Below are 21,924 nucleotides of genomic sequence, written 5' to 3'. Positions count from 1 at the left end.
AAAGTGCAGAGCAATAAGGTGCAAGCTCACAAGGTAAATCGTGAGGTCAGAGTCCATCTCATCGTATAAGGGAACCGTTCAATAGTCTTATCACAGTGGGGTAGAAACTGTCCTTAAGCCTGGTGGTATGTGCGCTCAGGGTATCTTCTACCTGATGGAAGAGGAGAGAAGAGAGAATGACCTGGGTGGGTGGGGTCTTTGATTATGCTGGCTGCTCTGCCAAGGCAATGAGAGGTAAAGACAGAGTCCAAGGAGGGGAGGCTGGTTTCCATGACGCACTGGGCTACATCCACAACTCTCTGCAGTTTCTTGGGATCCTGAGCAGAGGATCACAAGCCACACTTGGAATCTTGGAGTACTGTGTACAGTTTTGGTCACCCTGTTACAGGAACGACAGTTGCAGTGTTGAGGGATGGCTCCCTGCGTATAAACTAGCCAAAATATTAAGAGACAAAACAGACTTGTCCTGAACTGCGCATAAGTGGCAGGGTTATGCCTTTAACAATGTGTTAATACAGGAGATGGCCACTTAATGTCTTCCCTGAAGTTTTCAATGAGCACCAATTCACATGAACATTCATCTATTGTCTTCCCCTGCATAGTTTCAGTGGTGAAGTCCCATACCCAATGTTTGTTTTCAATGGCCTTAAAGGATCAGTTGAAGTTAAACTGTGAACGGGTTTTATTTTCTGAAGACAGGTTCTCATTTTAATTAATATCTGCAATCCGTAATTTCATAATTCCAGAATAATCCAGGAAAGATATTTTTAAACTGGAAAGAGTGCAGAAAAGATTTGTGAGGATGTTGCCAGGACTAGAGGGCCTAATCATAGGGCAAGATTGGTCAGGCTAGGTCTTTATTCCTTGGAATGTGGGATAATGAGGGGTGGTCTGATAGAAATGTTTAAAATTATGAGAGACATTCATAAGGTGGACGGTAACAATCCAGAACTAGGGGGCATAGATTTAAGGTGAGAGGGGAAAGATTTTAAAGGGAGCTGAGGGCAACTTTTTTTACGCAGAGGATAGTGAGTATATGGCATGAGCTGCCAGAGGAAGTGGTTAAGACAGGTACGATTCCATCACTTAAGAAGCACTTGGAAAGGTACATGGAGGAGAAGGGTCTGGAGGGATATTGGCTGAACACAGGAAATTGAGACTGGCTAGGTGGACAATGTGGTCAGCATGGATTTGTTGGGCTGAAGGGCCTGTATCTGTGCTGTATTGTTCTTTGACTCAGGGTGCAGGTTACAGAGGAAGGGAGTGAAGTGCTGAATCACCAAAATTACAATACAACTCAAAGAGTTAAATTTTGAGAATAGATTCAATAGACTTGCCTAGCATTCCTTGAATGTGGAAGATTAAGGAACCAAATACCAAAGGTGTTTAATATGACAAAAACTTTGATTAGATACAAAGATAGAAAAAAAACAGAGGTTGATTTAACACCCAAGTTTTGAGATAGTCTGGAAGTAAAACAGTTTATAATTGAATTGTTGACCTACTTCCATTCACTTTGATTTTAATGGAAGTAGGTGAGAGATGTTGGTGCCCAATATGCTGTTAGGAGGCAGACTGTTTAATGAAATTTTTTTTGGAGTGGTTATGTGACTCCATTTAATGAACATTATTTGTAAATAACAACAGCCCAGACCTTATAAAAACTGGCAGATAAAATGAGATAAAGCAGCCAGATCCACAAGATGAATGTCTTTACAGCACATTTTCTCCAACAGCACATCATCAAACTCCATCACTGGCAAATCACAAAGCATCTCTTCACCACCACAACTGTCTCTTTTCTCAGTTTCCCTAACCAGCATGACATTTGCCATCTCCCAGACCAGCTGTACTGTTTTCTGTGATCACACCCAATTTCTGCAATCTTCATCCCATGATCCCTCCTCAATGATGTCCATCACTCCGGTCTCTAACAACACTCTCCCAACCACTTCCTTTTTTTCATACCCAAGCTGCTTCTGGTTTTCAGCATCAGTAAACTGCACCTCAAGAAACGAAGGGAACTGTGTTCACGTCATGTTTAATCGCAAGAATCATTCTAGCTATCATTGGGATTTAATCTTGTGAAAGCTGAGTCTGGCCTTGCAGCAAGAATTTAAATTAAAATCCCTTTCCAGCTAATATTAAGAATTGCCAAAATGTCACAGTAATTAATTTCTGACTAACCCCTGTGGAATTCATCAGCTGGTACCAGTGCCTGTCTCTGATGGCTGGGTTTTGTAATTCTGTCACTGCTCGCAGAGATGTGAGCAAGTTCTTTACAGTGGAGTCCAGACAGGTATAGGCATCCCAAGCACGGACTTCTTTGTCCAACATTCTGATCTCCTGTACAAAATACAATGAGAATGTTGGGTGAAAACAGCAGCAGCAGCATGTCATTTTTATCATCCACATTGCTGATCTTAAAAATGAGGTCTGGAAAAGCATAAAACCATAGAACAATACGGCACAAAAGAGGCCCTTCAGCCCACAATGTTCTGCTGACCTTCAAACCACTCCTAAGACTATCTAACCCCTTCCTCCCACATATCCCTCTATCTTAAATTCCTCCATATGCTTATCTAACAATCTCTTGAACTTGACCAACGTATCAGCCTCTACCACCACCCCAGGCAGCGGATTCCATGCACTAACTACTTTCTGGGTGGAAAACCTCCCTCTGACGTCTCCCTTGAACTTCACCCCCATTACCTTAAAGCCATGCCCTCTTGTATTGAGCATTGGTGCCCTGGGAAAGAGGCGCTGGCTGTCCATTCTATCTATTCCTCTTAATATTTTGTACACCTCTATCATGTCTCCCCTCATCCTCCTTCTCTCCAATGAGTAAAGCCCTAGCTCCTTTAGTCTCTCCTCATAATCCATGCTCTCTAATCCAGGCAGCATCCTGGTGAATCTCCTCTGCACCCTCTCCAACGCCTCCACATCCTTCCTATAATGAGGCGACCAGAACTGGACACAGTAATCTAAATGTGGTCTAACCAGAGTTTTGTAAAGCTGCATCATTACTTCACGGCTCTTAAACTCGATCCCACGACTTATGAAAGCTAACATCCCATAAGCTTTCTTAACTACCCTATCCACCTGTGTGGCAACTTTCAGTGATCTGTGGATATGAACCCACAGATCCCTCTGCTCCTTTACACTGCCCAGAATCCTGCCATTTACCTTGTATTCCACCTTGGAGTTTGTCCTTCCAAAGTGTACCACCTCACACTTCTCTAAATTGAACTCCATCTGCCACTTCTCAGCCCAGCTCTGCATCCTATCAATATCCCTCTGTAAGCTTCAACAGCCCCCCACACTATCCACAACACCACCGATCTTTGTGTCATCTGCAAACTTGCTAACCCACCCTTCCACCCCCTCATCTAAGTCATTAATAAATATCACAAAAAGTAGAGGTCCCAGAACCGATCCTTGTGGGACACCACTAGTCACAGCCCTCCAATCTGAATGCATTCCCTCCACCACAACTCTCTGCTTTCTACAGGCAAGCCAATTCTGAATCCACATGGCCAAGCTTCCCTGGATCCCATGCCCTCTGACCTTCTGAAGAAACCTACCATGTGGAACCTTGTCAAATGCCTTACTAAAATCCATGTAGACCACATCTACTGCACTACCCTCATCAATCTTCCTGCTCACCTCCTCAAAGAACCCTATCATGCTAGTGAGGCAAGATCTTCCCTTCACAAATCCATGCTGGCTGTCCCTAATCAGTCCATGATTCTCTAAATGATCATAGATCCTATCTCAGAATCCTTTCTAACAGCTTACCCACCACAGACATAAAACTCACTGGTCTGTAATTCCCTGGACTATCCCTACTACCTTTTTTAAATAAGGGGACAACATTCGCCACCCTCCAATCTTCTGGTACCATTCCCGTGGACAACGAGGACTCAAAGATCCTAGCCAACGGTTCAGCAATCTCCTCCCTAGCCTCACGAAGCAGCCTGGGGAATATTCCATCAGGCCCAGGGACTTATCTGTCCTAATATTTTCTAACAGCTCTAACACATCCTCTCTCTTGATATCTACATACTCTAGAACATTACCCTTACCAACACTGTCCTCAGCGTCATCAAGACCCCTCTCCTTGGTGAATACCGAAGAGAAGTATTCATTGAGAACCTCACCCACTTCCACAGCTTCCAGGCACATCTTCCCACCTTTGTCTTTAATCAGACCAACCTTTACTCTAGCCATCCTTCTGCTCTTCACGTACGAGTAAAAAGCCTTGGGATTCTCCTTAACCCTACTCGCCAAAGCCTTTTCATGTCCCCTTCTCGCTCTCCTCAGCCCCTTCTTAAGTTCCCTCCTTGCTACTCTATATTCCTCATGAGCCCTGTCTGATCCTTGCTGCTTACACCTTTTGTATGCTGCCTTCTTCTTCCTAACTAGTTTTTCCACCTCCCTTGTCAGCCATGGTTCCTTCACCTTGCCATTCCTTCTCTGCTTCACCAGGACAAATTTATCCCTAACATCCTGCAAGAGATCCCTGAACATCGACCACATCTCCATAGTACATTTCTCTTCAAAAATGTCATCCCATGTGTGATAATGCAAAATATAAGCAGTCTGATTTATGCTACACTAATCATATAGTTGACATTACTATATACTGCAGTCACAAGGAGGAAGTGATTTGCTCCTATGGATATCTGAGATATCTGAGTTCAATGATTTTGTGCAGGACACTTATATGGATAAAAGCCTATTGAAGAATTCTTTGACCTCTGGTCTTTTAAGCATGATGTGCTTCTGTACAAAGCATATTGTTGGTGAAATACATTTTCCTATTTGCTATTTTTTCTACACATTCAGAAATAACTTTACAGAATGTCTTTTCTGCAAGGAACTATATTGATGTTAAAAGATCACCATAAAAAAGGAATCAGGGCTTTAGGCAGCTTAATCTCTCCATTCCACCATCATCAGACAACCCTGGATGTTTATTCTGCACATGATAATAACCAGATTAACTGAAAAGACTAAAATTCTGCAAGGATTCTTTTGATCCTCTGCCAATTGGAAGACTGGCAATTCTCTCACTGGCAATTATTTCATTTTCACTTCAATGTAGTTGATCTGCTGGCCTCCCACTGAACACAAGGTGGGTTTAAGTAACATGCCTTGCCTGAGTAGAGATATCCCAGTAAAATTAATGTTTTAATGCAAGTGAAAAAGAGGTCCAACTTTGGAGAAAAAGGTTATAACAAGCAAATTTCCAGTGCAATGGGAACAGACAAATATGGTGCACACATTGAAAAAGAAGAGAACCTGGATTACAAAAACTATTTAATTTTAATTCATTAACCGACCAAATACCGTAATCAATTACAGTAAACTTGCTAATTACTTAGTGGACAGCAATCAATGTAGTTTTATAAGATCCTGCTTTAGAAGCAACATTTCAAACATATCCCACCAAAATTTTTTGGCTTCCAAAAATCATTTGATAAAGATCTGAATGAACAAAAGCTACTCGTTAAGATTAAAGCTGAGGAATAAGACGTAACAAATACCTACTAGATGACAATATATGGAGAAATACTAAGTGGATACTTCAATGGGATTCCCCTTTGTTCTAATCTGCATTAATGATGCAAATTTAGAAACTTTGCAAGGGGTTCAAATTTCCAAAAGATACTAAATTATGAGTGGTGGCTAATTTCGACTAGTCAACTGTAAAATGCATGAGATAAAGTGGGTGAGGAAATGCTAAACAACTGTCAAGGTGGACAAACACACTGTATCATTCATAAAAATAAAGTAGTTAGATTTGTGACCCATAACCAATAATGTGTGCATTGGTCCTGTAAGCCAAGTCTGGGGAATTAACAATGGAAAGCAAGAAAACGGTAGATGAGTTAAACAGATACTTTGCATCATTCTTTGCTATGAGGATACAAGTATCATCCCAGAAATAGATCTAAATTGGGAGCAGGAAGGCAGAGGGAAAAAACTCAGGAAAATTACAATTACCAGGAAAGTGCTACTGCAAAAATTGTTGCAGCTCTGGGCTGACAAATCTATGGGTCTTCATCTTAGTATCTTAAAAGTAGTGACTAGTGAGATAGAACATAGAACAGCATAGTACAGCACAGAACAGGATCTTCAGCCCACACTGCTGTGCCAACATAGCTAATCCCTCCTACCTACAGAATGCCCATATCCCTCTATTTTCCTCTCATTCATGTGCCCATCCAAGCCCCTCTTAAAAGCCCCCAATGAATTTGCCTCCACCATCCTATCAGGCAATGCATTTCAGGCATTCAGCGCTCTCTCAGTAAAAAAAAACATACCCCTCACGTCTGTTCTGAACCTACCCTCTCTCACCTTAAATGCATGTCCTCTGGTATTGGATCACTCAATAATGGGAAAAAGATATTGCTTGTTCACCCTATCTATGCCCCTCATAATTTTATACACTTCCAACACATCACCCCTCAGCCTCCACCACTCCAGAGAGAAGAGCCCAAGTTTGTCCAGCCTCTCCTGTTAGCACATGCCCTCTAATCCAGGCAGCATCCCAGTAAACCTCCTCTGCACCCTCTCGAAAGTCTCAACATCCTTCCTATAGAGAATTGAAGTGAGGAAGGGGAGAGGAAAAATCGAGATGGTCAATGTTATATTGCCAGTTAGAGATGAATGTTGAAGTAACTGTTAGAGTGGGGTGGGGTGGTGGGGGTGGGGGAGAAGATGTAACAAGCTGAGAGGTGATAGGTAGAAGAGGCAAAGGGCTGAAGAAGAAGAAATCCTGTAGGAGAGGACAGTGGACCATGGAATAAAAGATGGAGCAAGGCAGGAGAGGGGCAGATCATCAAGGCGGGGGAAGGGGGCCACAGGAATAAGGGAAGACAAAAGAGTGGGGGGAAGAAAAAGGGGTGGGGTTACTGGAAGTTAGAGAAAACAATGTTGATTTCTCGGACTTACAGATGAAGCGCTGTCTCACCTGGAAGGATTGTCTGGGACCCTGAATGGTCCGAGGGTGTCATTTATTGCATCCAGTGATCCCGGTGTGGCCTCCTGTACATCAGTGAGACCCAATGCAGATTGGGTGACCACTTCGTCGAGTAACTTCGCTCCGTCCGCCGCAACAGCCAAGACCTCCCGGTGGCGACCCATTTCAATTCCACATCCCATTCCCATACTGACATGTCTATCCACGGCCTCCTCTACTGCCACGTTGAGGCCAGATGCAGGTTGGAGGAACAACGCCTCATATTCTGCCTTGGGAGTCTCCAACCTGATGGCCTCAACACTGATTTCTCTAACTTCTTTTTCTTCCCCCCCACTCCTTTGACCTCTCTTATTCCTGTGGCTCCCTTCCCCCACCTTGATGACCTGCCCATCTCCTCTCCTCTACCTTTTATTCCATGGTCCACTGCCCTCTCCAACCGGACCCCTCCTTCAGATCTTTGCCTCTTCAACCTATCACCTCTCAGCCTATTACATGGCACATGAATGAGAGGAAAATAGAGGGATATGGGCATTCTGTAGGTAGGAGGGAATAGCTATGTTGGCACAACATTGTGGGCCGAAGGGCCTGTTCTGTGCTGTACTGTTCTATGTTCTATATACATCCCCCCCACCCACCTAACTCACCCACGTCAACTGTTTACTTCCCTCCATAGATGCTGCCTGACCTGCTGAGTTCCTCCAGCACTTTTTAGTGTATTCCTCCAGATTCCAGCATCTGCTGAATTTCTTGTGTCATGGGATAAAGCAGTAGCCAGTGAGAGCAAATTTAGTAATCAGGATAGCCAGGGTTACAGTAAAGGCAGGGAAGGGAATACCCAGTTAAAATGCATTTATTTCAATGCAGGAGGATTACCAGGTAAGGTGGATGAACTCATAGCACGGATTGGCTCTGGGGACTGGGATGTTACAGCCATAACAGAAACATGGCTGAGAGAAGTTCAGGACTGGTAGCTCAATGTTCCAGGATACAGATGCTACAGGCATGACAGAGATACAGGTGAGCGAGGAGGGGGTGTTGCCTTTTTGATAAAAGAGGACATAACACCAGTACTTAGAGACAACATCCTTAGAGGATCATCCAGTGAGGCCATATGGGTAGAACTTAGGAACAAGAAGGGGAGGGTCACTCTAGTGGGGCTGTATTATAGACCACCCAATAGTTATCAGGAATGTGAGGAGCAGGTGTGTAGAGGAATTGCTCATAGTTGTAAGAATAACAAGGTTGTACTAGTGGGAGATTTTAATATCCCCGGTATTGACTAGGCCACCCAGAGTGTTCAGGGCCTGGACAGGGTGGAATTTGTGAAATGTATCCAGGAAAGTAACCGGAGTCTCTATGTAGAGCAACCTACTCAGGAGGGTGCAATATTGGACCTCCTCTTGGGAAACGAGGCAGGGCAAGTAACGGAAGTGGCAGTCAGGGAGCATTTTGGCTCCAGTGACCATAATTCCATCAGCGTTAAGATAGTGATGGAAAAGGATGGGACAGGCCCACAGGTTAGGGTCCTAAACTGGAGCAGGGCTAATTTTGAGGGAGTTATGCAGGATCTAGCACAGGTTGATTGGGAGAGCCTGTTTGAAGGGAAAGGAACAAATAGCAAGTGGGAAGCTTTTAAGAGTGAAATATCAAGAGTCCAGGGGCAGCACGTTCCTGTTAGGGTGAAGGATAAACCTTGCAAGTTTAGAGAACCTTGGGTGACAAGAGATATTGAGACTCTGGTCAAGAAAATAGAAGCATGCATTGGGTTTAGGAGGTGGGGGATGAGCGAATCCCTTGATGACTATAAAAAGATTAAGAAAATACTTAAGAGGGTATGCAATGGATCTGACAGGTAAGGTTAAGGAAAATCCCAAGAAGTTCTATAGATATATTAGGAGTAAAAGGGTGGCTATGGAGAGAGTAGGTCCCCTTAGAGATCAGCAGGACCACCTATGTCTCGAGCTGCAGGAGGTGGGTGGGATTTTTAATGAATATTTACTGGTCCCATGGAATCCAGGGAGAGATCGTTAGGTGGATTCAAAATTGGCTTGGACGTAAGAAGCAGAGGGTGGTAGTTGAAGGTTGTTTCTCAGAATGGAAGCCAGTGACTAGTGGTGCACCAGAGGTCGACTTTGGGACCCTTGTTATTTGTTATTTATACAAATGATTTGGATGCGAATGCACAAGACTTGATCAGTAAGTTTAGAGATGACATGAAATTAGGGGATGTTTTTGATGGTGATAGGGCGCTACATAGTGTAATGGAACAGAGGGATCTGGGAGTACAAGTGCATAGTTCATTGAAAGTGGTGTCACATGTAGACAGGGTGGTGAAAAAGGCATTTAACACGTTGGCTTTCATCAGTCAGGGCATTGAGTATCGGAGTTGGGACATAATCTTGCAGCTGTAATTATGTTGCTCATTGGTGAGGCCACACTTGGAGTACTGTGTAGTTTTAGTCACTGTTATAGGAAAGACATGGTTAAACTGGAAAGAGTGCAGAAAAGATTTATGAGGATGTTGCCAGGATTAGAGGGCCTGAGTTACAGGGAGAGGTTAGCCATGCTGGGCCTTTATTCCTTGTAACATAGGAGAATGAGAGGCAACCTTAGAGAAATGTTTAGAATTATGAGAGGCATAAGGTGGATGGCAACAGTCTTTTACCCCAGGGTAGGGACCTGTGGGGCAACTTCTTCACACAGTATGGTGCATATGTGGAATGTGCTGCAAGAGGAAGTGGTTAAGGCAGGTACAATAGCATCACTTAAGAAGCATGTGGATAGGTACATGGAGGTGAGGGGCCTGGTGGGATAGGGGCCAAACACAGGAAATTGGGACTGGCTAGGTGCAAAACATGGTCAGCATGGACTGGTTAGGCCGAAAGGCATGTATCTGTGCTGTTTTGCTCTGACTCTATCCTCTCCAATAGCTTCCCTACCACTGATGAGAGGCTCACTGGGCTATAATTACCTGGATTATCCCTATTTTCCTTCTTGAACAAAGGCACAGTATTTGCTACTCTCCAGTACTCTGGGACCGCACCTTTTATAAGTGAGGATCCTTGTCAATGCTCCAGCAATCTCTTCACTTGCTTCTTTCAATATTCTGGGATATATGCCATCAGGCCCTGGGGACTTGTCTACCTTAATGCTTTTCAGAAGACCCAGCACTACCTCCTCCTTAATCTCAATGTTCCAGCACATAAACATGCCCCACTCTGCTTTCACTATCCTCCAAATCATTCGCCTCGGTAAATACCAATAGAAAGTACTTATTTAGTACTTCAGCCATTTGCTCTGACTCCAAGCACAAATTCCCTCCTTCAGCTTTGAGTGGACATGCCCGCTCCTTAGTTATCCTTCTTTTCTTAATATAAGTATAAAATGTCTTGCGATTCTCCTTGATCCTGCTCGCCAAGAACATTTCATGGCCCCTTTTGGCCTTCCCAATTCCTGCTTGAGCACTTTCCTGCTATCTTCATATTCCTCAAGGGCCCTGTCTGATTTTAGCTTCCTAAACCTTGCATATGCTTTTCTCCCTGAATAAATTTAGGACCTCTTGGGTCACCGAATGTTCCCTTACTTTAATTTTAGAAAATTCCCTGGTTTTGGGGATGGTTCCATTAGACTGGAAAACAGTAAATGTAACTCCTTTATTTTCAAAGGGAGTGAGGTAGAAAGCAAAAAATCTACAGGCCAGAGATTTTAACATCCGTCATAGGAAATTGCTAGAACCATAACATTGTTATACCAGGGCACTCAGAAAAATTCTAAGCAAAGTGTACAAGATTTCGTTAAAGGGAAATTGTGCTTGACCATTTTATTGGAGATCTTTGAAGTAACGTGTGCTATGACTAAAGAGGAAGTGCTGGGTGAAGAATAGTTGGGCTTTCATAAGGCATTTGAAAAGCTATTGAATCAAAGGTGACTGTAGAAAAGCTCATGGTAAAGGAGGTAACATTTTGACATACAGTAGATGTAGATTGGTTGGCTAACAGGAAATGGTAAGCAGGCATAAACAGGTATTTTTCTGTTTGGCAGGATGTAACAAATGGCTTGCCACAGAGACTTATGTTTGCTGTCAACTTTTTACACTGTTTATAAACTACTTTGTTGAAGGAGCCAAAGGAGAATATTGTGGAAAAATGGGAAATTGTCCATTTGGCAGGAAAAATAGAAAACTCATTATCCAAATGGTGAGAGGTTGCAGAGCTATAGGATTCAGTGATCTGGGTATCCCAGTGCACAACTCCCTAAAGCTTTGCACACAGGTATGGCAAGTAATTAGGAAAGACAAAATAACATAATAATTCATTATTAGAATAACTGAATAGAGGGAAGGTTATATTTCAGTTATAGGGCAATGCTGAGACCACATCTGGAATATTGTGTGCAGTATTATTGGACTCCTTGTCTAAGGAAGGATGTTAATGCATTGTTCAGAGAAGGTTTACCGGACTATTACCTGGAAAAGGCAGGTTTTCTCATGAGTGAAGGCTGAACTGGTGAGGCTTCTATTTGCTAGGGTTGAGATAAGTAAGAAGGGACACAAGATCTTAACAGGGTGGATATGGGAAGTAGGTTTCCCATTGTGAAAGAATCTGGAACCAGGAGTCACTTTTTAAAACTGAGGGGTCGGCCATAGAGGTGAAGTAAATATTATTTCTCTCAGAGGGTCCTGAGTCATTGAAATTCTCTTCCTCACAGGAAGGTGGAAGCAGGTTGTTGGAACATTGCTAAGAGATGGATAGATGCTTGATAAGCAAGAGAGTGCAAGATTACCAGGGTTCAATGGAATTACTGAGTTGAGGTTACAATCAGAGCAACCATGATCTTATTAAATGGCAGAATAGGCTTGAGGGGGTCGCATAGCCAACTCCTGCACGATGATGCAAGATTTAACCTGTTTAATAAAATGGCTATAAAGAGAATGAAGTTCTGAAACAAGTTTGCTTACCTTTAAGAATCTCCTGAGTTCAACATCCATTTGTTCTACATTGATTTGTCTCCACTCTGTCTTGGTCCAATCATAAATACTAGTCTGTAAAATAGGAATCCATCAGGGAAGCTGATATTTTGTTTCTGAAACATGTTTATTGACAATCACTAAATGTACAAAAAAGTGAAACATGAGGACTCATTAGACAGGTTTTTCTTTTAAGTGCTATTGTGATAATGAGAAGTTCAGAAACACCATGAGCATAAATATTTTCTTTTAATAATTTACTTGGATGTTCCTTTGTTGCTTCCCTTTGGAAGGTTGCTAGTGAGAAAACAGGTGCCATAAATCACAGATTTCTAAATTGGAGTCTAGATGTTAAAATACTCTGCAAGTGGATTCCTTAAGACATCAGATTTTATCAATGTGTCATTAAGTCACAGCCTTTTTTTTTAAAAAAGGTATATCAGCTTTGCATTATTTCTGTTGTAGTTTCAAATCACTAATTTCTACATTGACAGCACAGGTTAATTTTTAGGAATTTCACATTGTATTTCAAAAGTCAGGACTACAAATCCAAGCAGTGCACTAAGTTTTCAAGGATCACAAAATTCATTTGAAAACTGAACCTCATGCATGACTGAACATCAAGACAAACAGCACTGCAATGCAAAGATCATGGAAAAGTTTAAACTACTCTTTAACCTTATGGCCTAATCCACATGCTAGAAACTGCTCATTTGTACACTTTTCAGCTTTACTCTTTCCACATTTTTTTCCTCTTGAAACCTCCCAACAATGCAGAACTGAATATTTTGTATTCTCATATAAAGTTCCCATTCTCCATGAGCTTTAGCTCATCAGAAATTTTGCTGCCAGTCTCCTTTCACAAATCAAGTCCCCAGTCACTCATAATGACCTTCATTGCCTCCCAGTCATACAATTCCTGTTATTATCATTGCCTTTATTTCACTTCATCATCTCAGCTCTTGCTACAAGTGTTATCACTTCTAAAACCATCCTCAAAATTTATCAAAACTCCATATCCGTGTATCCTTCCTACACTTTCACCATTGCATTAATAATGACTATAGCTTTCGCCACTTGGGTTTCATGTCTAGGGATTACTTCCTCAAACTCATGTAATCTAAAAATAGCAGGAGCAGGCCATTAACTTCTTTATGCCTGCTCCACCATTGAATATAATCATGGCTGATCCTCTGTCTCAATACTGTATTCTTGTTCTCTTCCTTTACCTCGTCATGTTTGTTCTTGAAATCTATCAATCACCTTAAATATTCAGTGACTTGAGATCTACAGTCTCCTGTAGTAAAAGATTGCACAGATCTGCCACCTTCTGAGTGAAGATATGTCTGTTCATCTCAGTCCTAAGTGTATTACCCCATATCCTGAGACTGTGACCCTTTGTTCTAGACTGCCCCACCCCACCCAGATATCACTCTGGTGAACCTTTGCTACACTCTGTGACAAGTATATCCTTTCTTAGGCAAAGACACCAAAACTGCATCTTCTTGAAAAAACTCCTAACCCTTATCTCTTAACTTCTATTATTGCCCTCTTTAGTTTGGCAATTTTTTCTACCAAGCCTCTGAAGTGCCATGAGACTTCTTTGAAAAGAGATTAAAGATGATTTAAAAACATTGTAATAGGACTGGGCTACTAGGCCATTCAGTTTCTTCTGTCCCTTCTGTTAGAGACAATGGCTAATCTGTACCTAAACTATTAACCTGCCTTGGTTCTGTGACCATTAATGTCTTTGCCTGACAGAAATTCTGCAATCAGTTTTGAAATTTTTCAATGACCTTATCTTCAACCTACATGAGTTGGTGGGGGTGTTCCAGATGTCCAGTACAAACACCACAAATACAAGCCATCGGCATTGTAGAAATAAAAAGATTAAGAATACACTTGAGGGAAACCAGGAGGACAAAGAGAGGTTATGAGATGGATCTGGCAGGAAAGGTTAAGGGAAATCCCAAGAGGTTCTATAGCTATATTAACAGTAAAAGGGTGGCTAGGGAGAAAGTAGGTCCCCTTAGTGATCAATAGGGACACTTTTGTCTCAAGCCACAGGAGATGGTTAGGATTTTTAATACATATTTCTCCTTTGTGTTTACTGAGGAGAAAATGATGGTTGTTCAAGAGATAAGGGAAACAAGTGGATATGTTTTGGAGAACATTCATATTACCTGGGAGGAAGTATTTGCAGCCTTACAGCGCATTAAGGTAGATAAATCCCCAGGGCCTGACTGAGGGCATCCTTGGACTTTGTGGGAGGCTGGAGAAGAAAATGCGGAGGCCCTTGTTGAGATATTTGCTTCATCGTTAGCCAACTGGTGAAGTTCCTGAAGACTGGAAGGTGGCTAATGTTGTTCTGTTGTTTAAGAAAAGTAGCAAGGAGGAGCTAGGGCCCGTCAGCCTGACATCAGTAATGGGGAAGATAGTGGAGAGAATTCTGAGGATCTACCAGCATTTGGATAGACAGAGTCTGATTAGGAGCAGTCAGCATGGCTTTGTGCATGGGAAGTTGTGTTTGATAAATCTTTTAGAGTTTTTGAAGAGGTAACAAAAAGGGAAGATGAGGGTAGGGCAGTGGACGTTGTTTATTTGGACGTTAGCAAGGACTTTCACAAGGTCATGTATAGCAGGCTGGTCTGGAAGGTTAGGTCCCATGGAATCTAGGGAGAGCTAGTTAGGTGGAATCAAAATTGGCTCAGAGGCAGGAAGCAGAGGGTGGTGGTTGAAGGTTGTTTCTCGGAATGGAGACCGATGACTGGTGGTGTGCTGCAGGGGTCAGTTTTGGAACCCTTGTTATTTAAATAAATGATTTGGATGTGAGTGTACAAGGCTTGATCAATAAGTTTGCAGATGACACAAAATTAGGAGGTGTTGTTGATAGTGAAGAAGGTTATCATAGATTACAGGGAGATCTTGGTCAGTTAGGGATGTGGGCTGAGGAGTGGCAAATGGATTTCAATGCAGATAAGTGTGAGGTGATACATTTTGGAAAGTAAAACCAGAGTAGGACTTGTACTATGAATGGTAGGGCACTAGGGAGTATAATGGAACAGAAGGACAAGTGCATAGCTTGTTGAAAGCAGCATGACATGTTGAAAAAGGAGTTTAGCATGCTGACTTTCTTCAGTCAGGGCATTGAGTGTAGGAGTTGGGACATTATTTTGCAGTTGTATAAGTCATTGATGAGGCCGCACTTGGATTACTGTGCATAGTTTTGGTCACCCTGTTACAGGAAAGATATGGTTAAACTGGAAAGTGTGCAGAAAAAATTTGCGAGGATGTTGCCAGGACTACAAAGGCCTGAGTTATAGGGAGATGTTGGCCAGGCTAGTAGTGAGTATATGGAATGAGCTGCCAGAGGAAGTGGTTGAGGCACGTACAATAGTATCATTTAAGCACTTGGATAGGTACATGGAGGGGCAGGGCTTAGAGGGATATTGGCCGAACACAGGAAATTGGGACTAGCTATGTGGACACTATGGTCGGCATGGACTTGTTAGGCCGAAGGGCCTGTGCCCATGCTGTATTGCTCTGTGACACTGACTTTATGAATAAATTGACTAGAAGCTCAGAAAGCAATCCAATATTCATTACAGTCCAGTCTTCAGCTGAAAGTGGATATCTCCTTTGTTGGACATAAAGGAAGCAGGACAGAATTTACAGGGAATCAGGAGGGCTAAAATGAGCCTTGAAATATCTTTGGTGAGTAGGATTAAAGAGAATCTCAATGAATTTATTAAGAACAAAAGGGTAACTAGGGAGAGCATAGGACCACTCAAGGACAAAAGAGGGAATTTATACCTGGAGCTCAAGAAAATGGATGAGGTATGCAGATGACACAAAGGTCGGAGGTGTTGTGGATAGTGTAGAAGGTTGTTGTAGGTTACAATGGGACATAGACAGGATGCAGAGTTGGGCAGAGAAGTGGCAGATGGAGTTCAATCCAGATAAGTGTGAAGTGATACACTTTGGAAGAACAAACTTGAAGGCGGAGTATGAGGTTAATGGCAGGATTCTTAGCAGTGTGGAGGAACAGAGGGATCTTTGAGTCCAAGTCCATAGATCCCTCAAAGTCGTCGCACAATTTGATAGGATGGTTAAGAAGGCATATGGTCTGCTGGCCTTCATTAGCTGGGGAATTGAGTTCAAGAGCCGCAGGGTAATGTTGAAGCTCTCTAAAACTATGGTTAGACCACACTTGGAGTATTGTATTCTGTTCTGGTCACCTCATTATCAGAAGGATGTGGAAGCTTTAGAGAGGGTGCAGAGGAGACTTACCAGGATGCTGCCTGGATTAGAGAACATGTCTTATGAGGGAAGGCTGAGCGAGCTAGGGCTTTTCTCTTTGGAGCAATGCAGGATGAGACCCAACTTGATAGAGGTGTATAAGATTGAGAAGCATAGATAGAGTGGACAGCCAGCACCTTTTCCCCAGCGTGGCAATGGCCAATACCAGAGGACATTAGTTTAAGGTCAGAGGAGGAAAGTTTAGGGGAGATGTCAGAGATAGGTTTTCTTTTTACACAGAGTGGTGGATGCCTGGAACACACTGTAGGGGTGGTGGTCAAGGCTGATACAATACGGACATTTAAAAGTCTCTTAGATAGGCACATGAATATAAGAAAAATGGAGGGTTATGAGCTGTGTAGGAGGGAAGGTATAGATTCATCATGGAGTAAGTGTTTGTATAGGTTGGCACAACATCGTGGGCAGATGGGCCCAGACTGTGCTGTACTGTTCTATGTTCTTTGTACTAAATGAGTACTTTGCATCAGTATTTACCAAGGGAATGGAGGATAGAGGGATATTCTGATATTCAAGTGCATGTTGACATCAAGAAAGGGGTGTTGAGGCTCTTGAAGAACATTAGAACATAGAACAATACTGCGCAGAAACAGGCCCTTCAACCCACGATGCTGTGCTGAACGAATTAAACATTACGGTGGATAAGTCCCCAGAGCCTGATAGGATCCATCAGAGGTTATTGAGAGAGGCAAAAGAGGAGATTGCTGGGGACTTAACAGATATCTTTGTAGCTTTAGCCACAGGCAAGGTCCCAGAGAAGTGGAGAATAGCCAAAGTTGTTCCTCTGTTTAAAAAGGTCAGTGGAAACAAACCAGGAAATTGTAAGTCAGTGAGCCTTACATCAGTGGTAGGGAAATTAATGGAGAAAATTCTCAGGGATCGCATCTACTCACATCTGGAAAAGCATAGACTTATCGGATTTAGAGAGGATAGCTTTGTGCATGTCTTACAAACTTGAGGTTTTGAAGAGGTGAAAAAGGTGATTGAGGGTAGGGCAGTGGATGTTGTCTATATGGAATTTAGCAAGACTTTCAACAAGGTCGATCATGTAGGCTGATCCAGAAGATTAAGGCACATGGAATCCATGGAGACTTGATAGATTCCATGGTTTGGCCATAGACTGTAGTGGTAGAGGGCTGTTATTCTGACTGGATGTCTGTGAGCAGTGGTGTTCAACAAAGATCTCTGTTTGTAATATATAAATGATTTGGATAAAAATCTCAGTGGTCTGATTAGTAAGTTGGCAGACAACACAAAAATTGGTGTAGTTGTGGATAATGAGGAAGATTGTCAAAGGATTCATCAGTATATAAATCAGTTGGAAATGTAGGCAGAGAAATGGCAGATAGAGTTTTAGCCAGCACTTGTGAGGTACTGCACCTTGGGATGTCAAATGTAAGAGGAAAGTATACAGTAAATGGCAGGACCTTGAGGAACATTGATGTGCAGAGAGATCTTGAGTTGCAAGTCCATAGCTTCCTTAAAGTGGCCATGCAAGTAGACAGGGTGGTAAAGAAGCTGTATGGCATACTTGCCTTTATTGATTGGGGTGTTGAGTATAAAAGTAGGGAAGTTATGTTGCAGCTGTATAAAACTTTGGTTAGACCACATTTGGAGTATTACATGAAGTTCTGATCACTGCATTACAGGAAGGATGTGGAGGCTTTGGAGAGGATGCAGAAGAGGTTCACCAGGATGTTGCCTTGATTATAGAGCATAATGAGAGGTTGGACAAACTTGGATAGCCTCAGACACTTAAGAGAAAGCTGAGGGGTGACCTAATAGAAATAGACAAGATTATTAAAGGCTTATATAGGGTAGATAGACCAGTTTTTTTTCCCAGGGTAGAAATGTCAAATACAAGGGGTGAGAGGGGGAAAGGTTAAAGGAGGTTTACGAGGCAAGTATTTTTACTGGCTGCTTTACTGAGGCAGCGAGTTGTATAGACAGGGTCCATGGAGGGGAGGCTGGTTTTCACGATGAGCTGAGCTGTGTCCACAACTCTCTGCAGTTTCTTGCAGTCTTGGGCAAAGCAGTTGCCATACCAAGCCGTGGCACATTCAGATAGGATGCTTTCTATATTGCATTGATAAAAATTGGTGAGAGTCAAGGAGGACATGCCAAATTTCTTTAGCCTCCTGAGGAAGTAGAGGTGCTGGTGAGCTTTCCTGGCCATGGCATCTACGTGGTTGGACCAGGATAGGTTATTGGTGATGTTCACTCCTAGGAACTTGAAACTCTCAACCGTCTTGACCTCAGCACCACTGATGTAGACAGGAGCATGGGCACTGCCCCCCTTCCTGAAGTCAATGACCAGCTCTTTTGCTGACATTGAGGAAAAGGTTGTTGTCATGACACCATGGCACTAAGCTCTCTATTTCCTTTCTGTACTCTGACTCATAGTTAATTAAGATACGGTCCACTACGGTGGTATCATCTACAAACTTGTAGATGGTATTAGAGCAGAATCTGACTACGCAGATACGATAATAAAATAGAGGCATCTAGACAAGCACATGACAGGCAGGGAATGGAGCGATACAGAACATGTGCAGGCAGATAGGGTCAGTTAAAATTTGCATGGTTGGCACAGACATAATGGGCTGAAGGGCCTGTTCCCACACTGTACAGTTTGATATTCTATGTTCTACATTTGGAATTTTACTGCTTCCTTTGTGTGTGTCTCACAAGCTCTCACTTTGCCATGTAAATGAAGTATCATGTGGTGGTATGCCAATCATGCCCTTGCTAAAATGTATTCCAATTTCACAATCTCAGGGATACATTAATTACACCTCTCTCGGTCTACTACTTACCCTGAACAACACCACTGTCTCAGTATGAAAGGAGAGTGCTAATGGAAAGCGGTACTTGGGAAATTCAAAGAAAAGAAAATGTTTTCTATGACAAGAATATATGGATGCACCTTACCTTCACATACACAATAATATCCCAGAGTTGTTTAAGTAGAATGATGTCTTGTCGGCACTGCTTTAATTGTTTATATTCCGGAACAGTCACCTCAAACAGGTTGGCTGATTCCTGCATTTGTATGGTCACTTCCTCAAGGGCACTGAGCTCCTGGTAAGCCTAAATGACAAAATTAGAAAGAGTCCGTTTTATTCTTTTGTATAACTGGTAATTCTGTTGCCCATTGGGCTATTATCATTGTCCTATGAGGATCAGATAGAAATTTCACAATTCTCATCTTCATTCGTGGTAGTGATGCACCAATTGTCAACCCTATTTACAACATTTTTAGCAATTAGCAAAGATTGCAAAATCCACATGACCACTGCCAAAGATTAAAAAAGTGATCTGGAAGACTTGATGGCTTTTATTTTACTGACAGGAGGTGATATATCTCACAACCGAGATAATCCAAGACTGGGCATGGAGAAATTAAAGAATCACAATGATCAAGGTAAGAATGGATAAAATTCCAGAGGGTAAAATAAAGCAGCATTAGTTGAGGTATTGCAAATGTAGAGCCAAATAATATTCTTTGAACACATTTTTATATTCGTGCTGAGGGTGGAGAAACTGAAGAAGCAAGTCTGAGGAGGTAGTTAAAAGGACCCTGGATTGACCTGGCCCTAGGATGACTTGTTATGAGTGACTTTTTCTGAGCAAAGCACTGTAATGATTAACATAGTACAGCCAAATCTGTGCGGCTAATGTACTTGAAAGTTACAACCCTGATTTGGAGGAGGAAGAATGGGAAATACACATGTGGAAATAGCTGCGTTAAGAGATGGTGAATTTACCAAGAATATGGGAAATGAGTGAGTGTAAGTCAACAATCTGGCCCTTGAAAAGCACCAGGGTTATCATGATGGTGAATGCCTGGGGATACAGTGGTTTGGAAATTAACTGACATGCATTCAGATACTCCCTTAAAAATAACCAGGAACATTATTAGCATATAATTTGCTATACCTCTTAAATTAATGCAAGAATCAAATGGCTTATTTTGAATAGCAGATAGAGAAGTATTATGTGACTATGCAAGCTAACACATTAAATAGTAACTTTCAGATTCTAACAAATGAATTTAAATACAATGCATTTCATCCGTAGTCACTATGTGCAACAGCATTCACTTATTCTCAAACCAAATGCCTAAATTAGTTCCTATAATGTGGGTGAAAAACACTATGATGCTGGAGGAACTCAGCAGGCCAGGCAGCATCCATGGAGAAAAGCAGGTGGTCAACATTTCAGGTCAGGATCCTTCTTCAGGACTGAAGATAGGAAAAGGGGAAGGCCAACATATAGGAGGGAAAAGCAGAGCAGTGATAGGTGGACAAAAGAGGGGAGGCGGGATGGGCACGAGGTAGTGATCAAAATTCCAGCATCTGCAGTCCTTTGTTTCTCCTATAATGTGGGTAGGAGGGAATGGTATTGTAAAAGGCTTTGTCATATGGAAAGGAGCTGGTTAAATCCAGCAACTTGTCGACTAGGAAATGATATAACAAACAACTAAATCATTTCCTTTTTGTGGTTTTGCATTCTGGAGTAATCTTATAAAAAGGATTTTGAGCAACCAACAGTTTGGAAAAGAACTTGGACACCATTGTCTGACTTATAAATATGGTTCTGCTTTTAATATCTTAAACAATAAAACAATTTCAGACATGCCAATCTGTTCTACTGAGATGTAGCTTCATAACTATTTTAACATGCAATATTTCCATCAGAACACTTAGGACACTGTTCCTACCTTATCTAGCAATATGTATGGGTTCACAGAATTATATGAGAAAGGTGCTTCCATTTGGAATTTTTCTCTAAATTCTATCTGCTTGACCTGTAAAAGCGAAAAGAAACATAATGCCTTGAATGGTCATTTTAAAACTGCTGCATTCTTAACGTTTTCCAATCATAACGCAAGATGGATTGAGTTTTTCTTAGTAAAGCAAAAAAACACTTACATCAAATGCCACACATCTTTTCCTAATGAGTGACACCTCTGCAGTCTGGAGGGCTGCAACTTCATGCTTCCTGGAAGCAGCAATCTTCTTTGTATTATTCCACTTTTCTGGGAGTTCCTATTCATTAAAAAACAATTCATTCCTTAAAAATTTAAACTTAACATTAACTTGAACACTGAAACAAAAATCATTGAGATGAGTTGGGTCTCCCGTGGTAGGGTTTTGATGGGGCAATTTTATCTCCATTGCCTGAGTGACAGTTTAACAGAATGAATTGCCCACCTTTTATAATTCCGGCCTGATTTTCATTTCAGTATACTTCAGTATACTTGAGTAGTATAAACAGAGTGTGGGTTTGACAACTAACAACCAATCTGCCAGGATACCATGCAAGCAATTAATCTGAAAATTTAAGAGAGATAAGTAAAGAGTCCAAGACTCTCATTGTGAGGTCTAACCATTTTTAATGACTGAGTCCACTGGCAACCTGAACAATCATACATATGCAAAATAATCAGAAGGTCAGCAATCTGTAGGTAAAGACGGGATGGTTCCAAAGCTGCCCATCAGCCCTCAGATAAATCACTGTAGTAGGTGAGGGCCTGCAGGAGATGGTCAGCAGGTTTTCATTATTATTGGGGAGGTAACCTGGGGCAGTTATATTCTTCCTAGCAAGATACAGAGGAACTCAATTACATTGCCAGCATTCATGATACATT

General features: G+C 42.0%; 1 protein-coding gene across 1 annotated transcript in view; it reads right to left on the bottom strand.

Annotated features, from left to right (window-relative positions):
* The window catches only part of LOC127570973 (dynein axonemal heavy chain 11-like), a 395,392-nt gene that overhangs the window by 275,199 nt on the left and 98,269 nt on the right, over window positions 1–21,924 (bottom strand). Inside the window, exons 20-24 of the mRNA XM_052016942.1 lie at window positions 21,206–21,322; window positions 20,995–21,081; window positions 19,203–19,361; window positions 11,946–12,029; window positions 2,188–2,346 (exon numbers count right to left, since the gene is read on the bottom strand). Coding sequence (XP_051872902.1) covers window positions 2,188–2,346; window positions 11,946–12,029; window positions 19,203–19,361; window positions 20,995–21,081; window positions 21,206–21,322 — 606 coding nt within the window. The remainder of the gene's footprint in view (window positions 1–2,187; window positions 2,347–11,945; window positions 12,030–19,202; window positions 19,362–20,994; window positions 21,082–21,205; window positions 21,323–21,924) is intronic.

This window comes from Pristis pectinata, chromosome 5 (assembly GCF_009764475.1).
Source record: "Pristis pectinata isolate sPriPec2 chromosome 5, sPriPec2.1.pri, whole genome shotgun sequence".
NCBI lineage: Eukaryota > Metazoa > Chordata > Chondrichthyes > Rhinopristiformes > Pristidae > Pristis > Pristis pectinata.
Note: the sequence above shows the minus strand (reverse complement) of the source record. Positions and strands in the feature narration are given on the sequence as shown.